This window comes from Theobroma cacao, chromosome 9, assembly GCF_053813885.1.
Source record: "Theobroma cacao isolate CCN51 chromosome 9, ASM5381388v1, whole genome shotgun sequence".
Classification (NCBI taxonomy): Eukaryota; Viridiplantae; Streptophyta; class Magnoliopsida; order Malvales; family Malvaceae; genus Theobroma; species Theobroma cacao.
The window spans coordinates 46,519,150-46,530,785 of NC_142647.1; the positions used below are offsets into that span (position 1 = coordinate 46,519,150).

Sequence of the window (11,636 nt, forward strand, 5' to 3'; positions counted from 1 at the left end):
GCGGGAGGACACGGGTTTTGCCGTGCAGGTACAAGGATTCGGTGCTTCAGCCGTTGGCGCGGAATTCTGGTTCTAAGAAACGACAGCGTTTAAGGTGATGAAATCCATGTAATAGTTTTCGTTCTTTAAGATATTCCTCTACTTTTTTTAAGCTTTTAATCTTGACTGGATTCGATCTTAAAAAATTGCTGATTGAAATATTGTTGCAATTCCTGATTAAATTATGTATCACTTACAATATCCAAGTCTTGCATGTAACATAGAAAAAAGAAAAAAAAAAGGAATTTAGCTTTGAAAATTTTTATGTAAATTAAGCTACACAAGGATGGTAATAAGCAGTACAATTTCCTGGAAAAATCCTAGGCTGCAAGTCAAACACACGCATAACAAGTATAAGAGGTGCATCAAGTCACAAAGTGCCATCCTCTTGTAATATAATATATTATATATTTAACAGTACGTGATACTCGTCTCTAAAAGAAGAATAACTGAAAGAATAGGTGAACTAAGAAAATAGTTATATGATTATTTTAATTAATATTTAGATGTTGCTTGTAAAAATGCACCAAAGAGTAAAAATACTTTTATATATATATATATATATATATATATATATATATATACCTCAAAAGGTTAAAACGTTAAACTTTTTAGAAGTTAATAATATTTGAATGACGTGTGAAGCTACAACAATGTTGACTAAAACAGTTAGAATCTTAAAATATGCAAAAATCTGTTACCCACCGTTAAAGGCGAGAATTTGTTGACGGCACTGCACATACATTACTCCAAGGCGTCATATTATTATAATATTAAGCTTAAAAGGTACAGGTTATTTGAGCCGTCCATATCTTGTCCGTAGAGATATAGGATTTTGTTAATCAAAGTTGAAACCTCGGAAATTACAAAGGAATCGTGAAGATAATTTCTTAAAAGCTTATCTTCCTTAAAAAAAAAAAAAAGTAGGCTTCATGATTTATTGGTTGGATTCTTTTTGGTTTATTAATCTTCGAAAAATAGTTTAAAGGGAAGATCTCACCATGAAGAATTCGATCTTGAATTAAAATTATGGATGGAGAGTGTTCAATTTTTGTTTATTTATCTCGTGTAATTATTGTTATTTCTATTGAAAATAAAATTGAGATAAAATCAAATAAATGTCGACACAATTATAAAAAAAAAAAAAAGACAATTTATGAGAATTACAGTATACAATAAGACAGGAAACATAGACAAGGGATTTAGTTTCTGTTAAACACGCTTTTTTGAAGGGTCAATTTTATTTACAAATTGACCAAAAACATCTAAAGACAAGAAAAGAAAAAATTATTTTGGACCATTTCCACAGTAGTTGGAATAAAATATATTATAACGCGGGATGCCTTTGACCTGTAATGGTTTACTGGTCACTTAATATGGCCAGTGTCACGCACAGTGAGACCAATATTAGCATGTGTGCCTACGTAATTGGCAAATTCATTAAAAGGGAAAGAACCATGATTAATGTAATGGATCGTCCGCGTGGCCAATCTAATTCAACAAATTAACTTTGTTAATAATTACTTTATAACATATCTATTTAAAATGTGAACATAGTTCGGTGAGAATTGAGAATTATCTATTTGTAGAATTTGTTTAAGAAGACTTCAATAAATTTTTAAAAGGATGTCAGCTGACATTTTAGTTAGCTCTTAAATTTTTTTTGTTAAAGCTTAAATCTTAAAAATGTTTATGTGTTATAATAATAAATGAATTCTTAAATTTTAATTTTAAATAAACAAACTTTTAATTTAAATGAAAATTGAACCTGTCTTTAGATTCAATCTCAACCAATGAGATGACCAAATGTATCAAAATTTTTTGGTCACGTCAACTCATCAACTAAAATTGAATATGGTTTCTTTTTTATTAAAATGTAAAACTTGATATTGATTTAATTGAATAAATTATCATAATAACAAAACGTAATTCTCTTTTCATTCAATAAACTCTACATCATTTATACCATCGTTTGAATTTGAAAAACCTTTTAGGTTGAAATCTCTAATTAAAAAATACCATCCATCACAAATGGAAATATTTTACAAATTGATGTAAATTTGTCAAAAATTTACAAATGGAAATATATACCACTCATTTGGTAATGATAAATTATTTACAAGTTGAGGATTGAAATGAAAATCGTTTCAGGTTCTGTCATCAATTATATGTCGTGTTTCTTTTGCTTTCCTTTTGCCACCTCTATTGGACATCCCATCTTCCCTTGTCTCTCTTTTTACCTTCTCCATCTTACTTGGTGAGCAGTGAAATCTTCTTACGAGTGGTCTAGGAGCCCCTGTACTACGCTCAAATCCTCTCACACAAATAACCCCTGAAAAATCAAAAAGTTTTAGTACTAAAATTTGACTACCAGAGATTATGTCAAGGATCAAAATAAAACATGTCTGGCAAAATATAGTAACTGGCTCATGCTAGCTAAAAAGAGCTTGACTCAATAGTTAAAGATTCACTCAGTCTCGATGGTATTGGTCTTGGGTTTGCACCACTCTGACCTTTCATTGATGCTAATTGTAAATCTTGTCCTTGACACAATCAGCTATAACAACAATAAAACCCCTGATGAATGGTTTTTAGGAACTACTTTCGTACCTTTCCAACAGCATTTCTGAATTTCTTCCATTGATAAACCTGTTTAAAAAGGTATTTTATGAATAAAATGTTTGAGGTTTACATGTTGAACTGTGAATCACGATTATCTACCTCTAAATATTGCTGTTGCTGACGATCCAAAGTATGCAGTCCTAGTTGTGAGATTATATATCAAATCCCTTGAAATGTTAATGGGTCGAAGACTAGTTTCATGATCAGCAAATACCTACGCAGGAGATCAAATGTTACATGGCAGAAGTTTTTGATCCACAATTTTAGTGATCAGATAAGAGTTTGATTAAATACAAAAACATTATATAAATGGTTTCACCTCATTCACTTGAAAGTATGTTCCATTCAGTGGAAAGCTACGTCTCATTGCTACTCTGCAAGGTATCTGTTCATCCAATTAGTAATTTAGTAATATATATTGCAACTACTTTAGCAAGGATATGCATACAATTTAAGTTTTTCATTTTGTGGGGGGTGGGGATGGGGTTTATGAAGTGATTTTTTGTTCACTCACCAAAAGAGTGGCACGGACTATGTTGGCATTCTGTTCCCTAGTATTGTTGCATGAAAAACATGTTTGATCATTGCAAAGCTCAAACTCCATAGAATTGCATGTTTTCTTTGGTGGCACCAATGAGTCTTCAGTTTCACCTGACACCATATATTGCCCCAATGCAAAACATATTGTTTCATAATGTGAGAATAGGCTTGAAAACTTGGGGGAATATGGATCTTAGAGTCCAGAGAACATATTATTTCATCTATCAATCATATGCTAATCTTTATGCACTAACGGATTATTAAGATAAATTGGCTTGTTCATGAATGTATATTGTTTACTTTACATCATACCTGGTCTCCATATAGCAAGATGGTACTGCACTTCTTCATCAGATTCTGTTTGTTCTAGCTGTAACAGATAAGAGGCAATCAGACTTTAAATTCATGTATCATAGTACAATTTTATTCGTTAGGTTAGCTTACCTGTTCTAGAAGAAAGTGGTTTCGTGGCAGCTCATAACTGCATGAGACAAGTAAATTGTTAGTATTAATTGCCTATGTTTGAAATAACAAGATAATCTGTACCCAACAAAAAAAAAAGATAATCTTCTAATGAACATGAAGTTTTAACGTACAGTTCAAACAGTATTGCTAATTATTTGGCACAATCTAAATAATTTTACCTTTTTATATTAGGTTCCTACCCTGAGTTAAATGATACACAATAAGTTCACATGAAAGATGAATACTTACACTAGATGCTCTGTTCTTAACCGGCTAACATACTTCAGTTTCGGGGCAGGAATTGAAGCTGCTTCTGGAGTCAAAGCAACTATTGCTTTTGAACTTTCACCATCTTCAAACGTGATATTGCTGTTGTTCACGTAGCTGCACAAACTTGCCTTGAAGTTTTCAAGATTTAGTCTGATAATAGGAATTCCTTCAGAATCATATTCAATCTCTGGTTCCTCTGATTGTGGAGATTCAAGTTTTGGAAGTACTTCGATGGGTTCTTCAATGAGAGGCTCACAAATCTTGATTTGCGATCTAGAACAATGAAATGGTGTAGCCTCTGATGAAGATACTAATGGTAGGGGGTCGAAAATTGCAGTTGAACCTTCAGGAACTGCTGGACTCGCATTCATTTTATCAGATGGCCCTGGCAGTGCAAGCCTTGAACTGCATCCAGCAGTTTTGATTTGTAATAACAAGCTATTTATGATATAAATCTAAAAGGGGAAGTTTATAGCATGCCGAAACATCTAGCTGTACCTCTTTATTTCTTACATGAGGATGACAATTGAGATCTTGGAATGTTTTATTATTTCCATGATCTATAACTATGGGGAAATCTACCTTTCAAAAAAAAAAAAAAAACTATGGGGAAATCTGTTTTTCCTAATTCAGCATCTAATGTCTCCTGTAAATTCCCATTAAATCCAAAATAAAACTGGCCTTAGTAATTTTAATTATCGATATGATACAAACCTTGCAAATGCACTTGCAAAGTGTCTGCAATCTGCCCTCATTGGACAAGCATTACAATTTGGATTTTTCTTGGTGCAGAAAACCTGGAAAAATTTTGAAGTATGTGGTAACCATTTAGCATCTTCAATAAAAATAAATAATAAGTGAAAAAGACAGTATCATGATCAAATACCTTTCCAAAGGTTATCATCTGATAATGTAGTTCATATCTGAATCAAGCAGTATGTCAAAGTATTAGTTAATAATCTTAATGAAATCAGCAAATATTCTGTCATCTAAGCACACTCATTTAAGATTGTTTAATATATAGGAAGCTTTGGAATTACAGTGTTTTCTGGTCTAAGGTGCAGAGTCGCGGCCAGAGGTATTTCTGAATGGAATCCATTATAGGGTACCTGCACAAAAATATTATTAGTGCCCTTTCATCCTCTTTTCCCTTGTAGAAATTAGTGATTTTGCTTCTCAGCTGTATGATGCTTACTGTTCAAGGAGATGTATCTGAAGTTCTTCAGGCAGTGGTTGGAGGGGAACCCATCCTAGACGTACCGCTATTCGACCAACATTTGTGTCAACCTTGTTGAAGAAACAACCAACTTTTTGAGTGAAGAGATCAATTTTATTAACGAACAAGTAATCATTATTTTATTAGATTAAATCTTACTGGGAAGGCAACATTCTCCAATGTCAAAAGCCGTACGCACTCGACACTCTTCAACCCGAGTCCATCAACTTTCAGCAGGTATTCCCTATGGGTATAGAATAAACATGAGTACATGCAAATTTAGCAGGTTCAAATATTCGTGGGCTTACTTCGCTAAATCAGGTGGGACGTTTCGTAGCCATTCAAGGTCAAGGCATTCATGTAGGTTAACCACTCGGTTAAGGAATTTCTGCAAAAATGAACAAATGGGAATATTTGTAAGAGTAATTTTCCATCTGAGTTACATTTTTATCTCGAATAAACCATGCTGAATATGGTGTTCTAATACGTAGGTTCCTTACTTGGATTTTCCCTGCAATTACTCTGTGCTGCCCTCGTGCTTTAATGGCATTTGCTACATCTTCAATGTCTGCAAGCCTGACTGCCTCCCAGTCCACAGAATCCATTTGATCGCTACTTCTTGGGCCAGTGGCATACTTTATCCTTAAACTATCCCAGTCAAAATTGTCTTCTGCCTTCTTACTATTTTTATTCTTTCCCCTTGAAGTAGATTCATCTTTCTTTGGTGATTTCCCTCTACCCCTTTTCTTGCTAATGGTAGGTGCATCATCATGGTGCATCGTAGTGTTCTGAGTTTGTTCAGCTTTGTCTACAGGGAATACAGGTGCATCAACTGGCGTCTTTTGAGACTGGAAGCTCATCATCTCCTCTTGGAAGCAGTGTCTAGCATGGGAAACTTCTCCCATTTCAGCTTCTGCCTCTTCCTTTGGTGCAAGGGGTACACAACGCTTGGCTTCATTATGTACCTCTAAATCTTCTGAAATCTCTGGATGATCTACCTCCAGATTGGAAGTGCGAAGGGACATATCAAGGGAATCTTGAGAACAGGACGGAGAGATACGTCCACAGCTACCTTTCAGGTTAGCTGATCTCTTTGAACTGGATGTTTCATTTCCATGCTTCATCTCATTACATTCATTTTCGGGTTTCTTGTTGCATGATAATATCACATTTGGGTTATAGCGTGATTCCTCTGGCACGTTTGTGTTTTTAATCTGTAGACTGCCTCCGTAACCACTAGAAGTCTCCAAACTATTTGGCATGCACACTGATGTAATGTCTTCAATTTCAGTGGAGCTTGTTCCCTCTACCCCACCAGCCAAGGTCTCTGTTCCTCTTCCCAATTCCATACTCCTTTCTGGTTCAGGTTCACTGACAAAATACTTGTTACCTTCAGCATCATATTCTGCTGCTATGCTTCTTCCAACTGACTCTTGGATACGTAAGATCTCCAGGACTTCATCACTTGCTCTGTTCTGACATGTTGGCTGAGGGGGGAACTTTGCAGCAAGTGACATAAAGGCATTGCTGTGAAAGACAAAAAAGGCATTAAATTAACTAATAATTCTCAATCATTATCTCTAAGTTGTCATTGTCAATCTGTTAAAAAGAGAGCAGAGGAAAAAAATAAAAATAAAGCTAAGAAGTTTGTTATATACCTGGAAAGGTGGTCTGATACGTTCTGTGTTAGGAAAACTCCTACTGCTGAATCCAGAACTGAACCATTCCATTTTCTGAAGCCTCTATCCCCTATGAAGAAAGTTTGCTGTCAGTAAGGTTGTGCAAATCACTAACCAAAAATGTATATTGAAAATAATGCATTCTTATTAAGACACATAATCATCAACAAAAAGATTCCATAGATAAGGTAGAGATAAGCTGCTTAGCAAAGGATTCAATGTACCTTGTATTTGATACATACGCGCATTAAATGAGGATACATAACCAAAAAAAATTTCTCTCTCTTTTGCCCACCACTTCTCAGTTTCTTCACTTGCTTCCTCTTCACTCCCGCCATCATCTATGTTCATCAGCAAGTTCCAAACTCTCAATGTCTCCGAGTCTAGGTCAACTTTCGACGATTTTTTCTTCTTAGTCCCTTGATAGGGAACCAGTGTGCCTTCATCACTGATACGCAAAGACTGCAGTTTCTGAATAATTAGATTAATATCCTTTTTGCTTAAGACTGCCTTTCGACCTGCATCAAATGCATGATGTATTTTACTGTTTTAGCTTCAAGAATATAGAAAAGACAGCTTTTCTGTTGTTAATGTTATGTTGTGTTGTGCCTAGGGGAAATACCTTTTGACTTGGTAGTGGCATCTGGTGTGCTTTCCTTAGGTTTTCTCTTGCCTGTACTTTTCTGAACTACTGATGTGCTTCCCTCACCTTTACTTTTGCATGTACTATTGTCAAACTCTTTTGGAGTTTCTGTCCTTTCAGACCTCTCTGTTAAAGCAGGGGTTTCCATCTCTGTTCTTAAAGTAGGGGCCTCCATCAACCTCTCCATTAAAGAAGATACCTCCATCTCTCCCATTGTGGAAAGATCCCTCTTATCAGAGACTAAAGCATCATCACTCATATAAGTGACTATAGTGTTGTCGTGAACTTGAAATTCAGCAAATCCAGCATTGTGAGTTTGAAGCCCATAGTTAGTATCTGTCTCTATTACCCTTGGCTTATCAATAAATGAAAGACCAATCTTTGCATCCACCTCAGGTACCTCTGACTTATCACTGAGTAAAGCATTCCTCTCAGTTACCTGTAGTATATCAATGAATAAAGCACCTTATAAGCTTCATTAGTAAAGGTTTAGGGTAACTTGTTTAAGAAAACTGGAGTTTGAGTGAATTCTACTTCTTACCTTCTGTGGCCTCTTCATTTGCAACCTCCTTTTTCTCGGACACCAATTAACAGTTAATAGTCTTTTCTTGCTCTTCTTGCCCTTTTTTGTCTCACCCATAAAAGTGAAACTGAACAAATTCAATTTCCTTCTCCTTTTGGACCTTCCTTTCTTGTTTGGTACAGTAGGAGAAGCAGAACCCACATCTTTAGCATCCAAACTTTCAGATTGAAAATCCAAAGCCCTTGCGATAGGTGCTTTGGTTTCTTTGATCTCTATGATCAGGTTGCTTTGGATGTCAGATAGATTTTTGGTCTCCAATGGATTGAGAGCTGTGCCTTCAATGATGACATCCTTCAAACTGGAGCTTCTACGCTTCCTTATATGCTCAGATTTTGTTTCCTTAGCTTGCTTTGGAGCTGAAACCCTTGGTTTCTTTTCCTTGGTTTGCTTTGGAGTTGCAAGCTTTGGTTTCTTTTCCCTTGCTTGCTTTGGAGTTGCAGGGTTTGGTTTGGTTTGTTCGCCATCAGTTACAACTTTGGGCCTGTGTTTCTTCCTTTTTGGTTTGTTTTGTGTCTTCTTGGAATCTATGCAATCTTTGGCATCAATCTGCTCACAAGTTACATTCTCTTGCATTAAGCCATCATCTGAACCCAAAGTTAGCTATATTAGAACATGAAATCTTATAATAAGAAAATAGAGATGCAACATAAATATATCAATGAGACACTAAAGGACAAAATCAGCATCCCTTACCCTGAACTAAGTTAAGGTTTGAGCTTAATTTTTCACTATCAGGCTCCTTCATGGGAGGGGAATTCTCAATCTTTCTGTCAGTTGAAAAAGTTTGTGACATTGCATCTGCATATACAGATGCCTGAGAAGCTTTAGGCTCTGGGAAACTTAGGAATTCTTTGAAAGGATTATGACTCAATACTGAATCACAATGACTAAGACCTTTATTCGACTCCCCAGAGTCCAAGATGCCTAAACCTTCAATCACTCCACCAGAAACTAAACATGTGGATTCACTCTCATGAGTCTGCATTGCTTGCTCTGTAGAACCATCAACCTCTTCCAAACTATAAATACTTATATTCAAATCTATCAAGCCTGGAGAACCCGAAAATGTCCTTTCTACTCCATCGAAACTCTGTTCCTTTTCCTTGCTTGTGCCTGTGGAGTCAGCAGACTCCAAGCATGAGCCTCTGGTTTTAACTGAATTATGTTCCTTTTTCATACTTACATTCAAATCTATCAAGCCTGGAGCACAATCCTGTTCCTCCTTCTTTCTAGCATTGAAATTTATCGTCCCTAGAGAATCCAAGCTCATGTTCAAGTCTATTATGGCTGCAGAATCCAAACATGTGCTTTCTGTTCTGTCAGAATTTTGCTCCTTTTCGTATCCTGTCAATGCCACACGAGAACCAAACTGAACATTCTCTTCATCCGCAGAAATCATAGTAACACAAGTAACAGATGGTCTGTCAGAATCAATTTCTTGTTGAGTAAACAGAAGGTTCTTTTCATATGAAGAACTCATAGCAAAAGAACTCCCAAATAGCGAGTCGAAATCTTTTTCTTGTGTAGCAAGCTTGTTTCTCGACCGCTTTTTAACATAAACGTTCTTGGTCTGCGGCGTCCCTGGAACCCAACCGCATTGTTCTTTCCTCCCTTCTTTTTCCTCCATTGCATCGCTAAACTTAGCCCTTTTTGGTGTTCTCCTGTAAATATTATACCCTGACATTTTTTCAGGTTTAACCTAAGAACCAAAGAAAACACGTAAATTCTATTGAGAAAAAGCAAAACCAGAACAAAAAGAGAGAGAGAGAGTCAGAGAAATAGGGGCCAGTAAAAGAAGAGTAATTCAGGTGAGCAGTAAGCAGTCAAAAACAGTAACAAAGAAACATACATAAACCCAGCTATAAAAAAAGTTAACAGAGCTTGTTGCAATCAAATTCTTCAGAAACAGCTTAAATAATTAACATTAAAAGTAAAAAAACAATGCCCAAAACAGCTCTTGCTATGATGATGCTATAAATTGTGACTGAACTTTTGAAACTGTACTCACTGGATACAGTCAATGCTGCATAGAATTCAGAGGCAAGTAGAGTTTACAAGAGAAAAACAGTGAATGTTGGTTTTTTGGGAGACAACAGCATGGATGGTTTTGCTGTTAGACGATAACAATAAAATTGGTGGTTTAGTTTAACAAAAAGAAGGGTTGATGAGTTTGATTTTCACTGTGCTTCAAGGTCCAAGGAAACCGGATTGTTCTCAACTTTCCAAAGGTTTTACGGCTTTAGGCTTTGTTCTGGGTCAGGTTTTGAATCCAACTTGGGCCTTGGTTTCTTTGTTATTGGATGTGCTTTCTGATTTGAGCTTTGCTATGGTTGCCTTGATTGTACTATTAATCAAACCATTCTCTAATATATAGTGAGAGACTTATATTTATATACTTAGGACTCACCTCATCTATTATTTATATAAGATTTGTGATATTTTATTTCACTTAATTATTTAATATTTTCATTGTATTAGTTCTTTTACCAAGAAAGAGAGAGACTTTCACACTACTTTAGGTCTACATCAATAAAGATTTGGATTTACCTTGATCTTTGTATTTAAGTCTATTTTAATATCAAATATATAACTTAAACTCAAGTTTGTATGACCTTAACCTTGAAAATAAAGCTTAAATCACGAACTCACATTCTCAACTCAAAAGACGTACTTAATAAATGGTGAAAAATTTATGTTTATATACTCAAAACTTATTTAATTTCTTACTGATATAAAATCCGTGACATTCAAGCCATTTATAATACTTAAAAACTAAATTTCAAAAACTTTCCATAAAAGTATTTGTATATTTTTTATTATATTCAATTAAATTTTTATTTTTATTTTATATTAAATAATTTATTATGATTAACGATTAATTATATATTATTATTAATAATAAAGATTTATTTGATTTAAAATAAAAATATAAAAATTTAATTAAATCTAATAAAAAATAAAAATTTACTTAAAATTTCATAAATAGTTAAGAGATTTTTTAAAGTAATATACTTTCTTTCTAAATAATAGAGATAGGATAAATATGAAGGGGCAAGTAAATAAGAAATTTGGAAACAAAAATATGAAGTTACTTTATATTAAATAAATGTTAAATTTTTTTTACTTTAAGAAAGAATATAAAGCTACTCCTTTTTCTTTTCATTCATTTAGGTAAAAAAAGTGATAACTAAATAGGAGGTCTCAATATAATTATTATTAATATTATTTTCTATTCCTTCCAAAATTTTAATCACAAGCTAAAAATAAATAAATAAATAAATTGTTATTATTTTATATATCAACAATTAAATTTAAAATCTTCGCAAACTAATTTATACACTTATCATGTATTAAACACATTGACTAATTAATTATTAGCTTTATAAGTTTATAATTAAATAAACAGTAATAAGTTTACAACTTGTAAATGTTTAAAAGAAAAAAAAAACTACTGGTCGATTATATTGTAGGATAATACTTCAAAAAAAAAAAAAAGACAAAATCACCTGAGGACAAGGAAAAGGCCAAAATGCCCAAAACCCTTTTGAAATGATAAACCACTCTGTCACTCTCTGCTCT

General features: G+C 34.2%; 1 protein-coding gene across 1 annotated transcript; it reads right to left on the reverse strand.

The window, feature by feature from the left end:
• Positions 1-2,174: 2,174 nt before the first annotated feature.
• LOC18590397 (DNA glycosylase/AP lyase ROS1-like) lies at positions 2,175-7,733 on the reverse strand. The gene is made up of 18 exons (XM_007015883.3): positions 7,454-7,733; positions 7,056-7,349; positions 6,811-6,901; positions 5,653-6,679; positions 5,461-5,540; positions 5,312-5,396; positions 5,132-5,223; positions 4,977-5,045; positions 4,823-4,859; positions 4,651-4,733; positions 3,916-4,341; positions 3,646-3,682; positions 3,514-3,571; positions 3,176-3,312; positions 2,981-3,046; positions 2,761-2,875; positions 2,650-2,688; positions 2,175-2,371 (listed from the first exon to the last, which is right to left on the reverse strand). The coding sequence occupies exons 1-18, from the start codon at positions 7,731-7,733 to the stop codon at positions 2,187-2,189; spliced, it is 3,201 nt and encodes a 1,066-aa protein (XP_007015945.3). The 3' UTR covers positions 2,175-2,186.
• Positions 7,734-11,636: the final 3,903 nt, after the last annotated feature.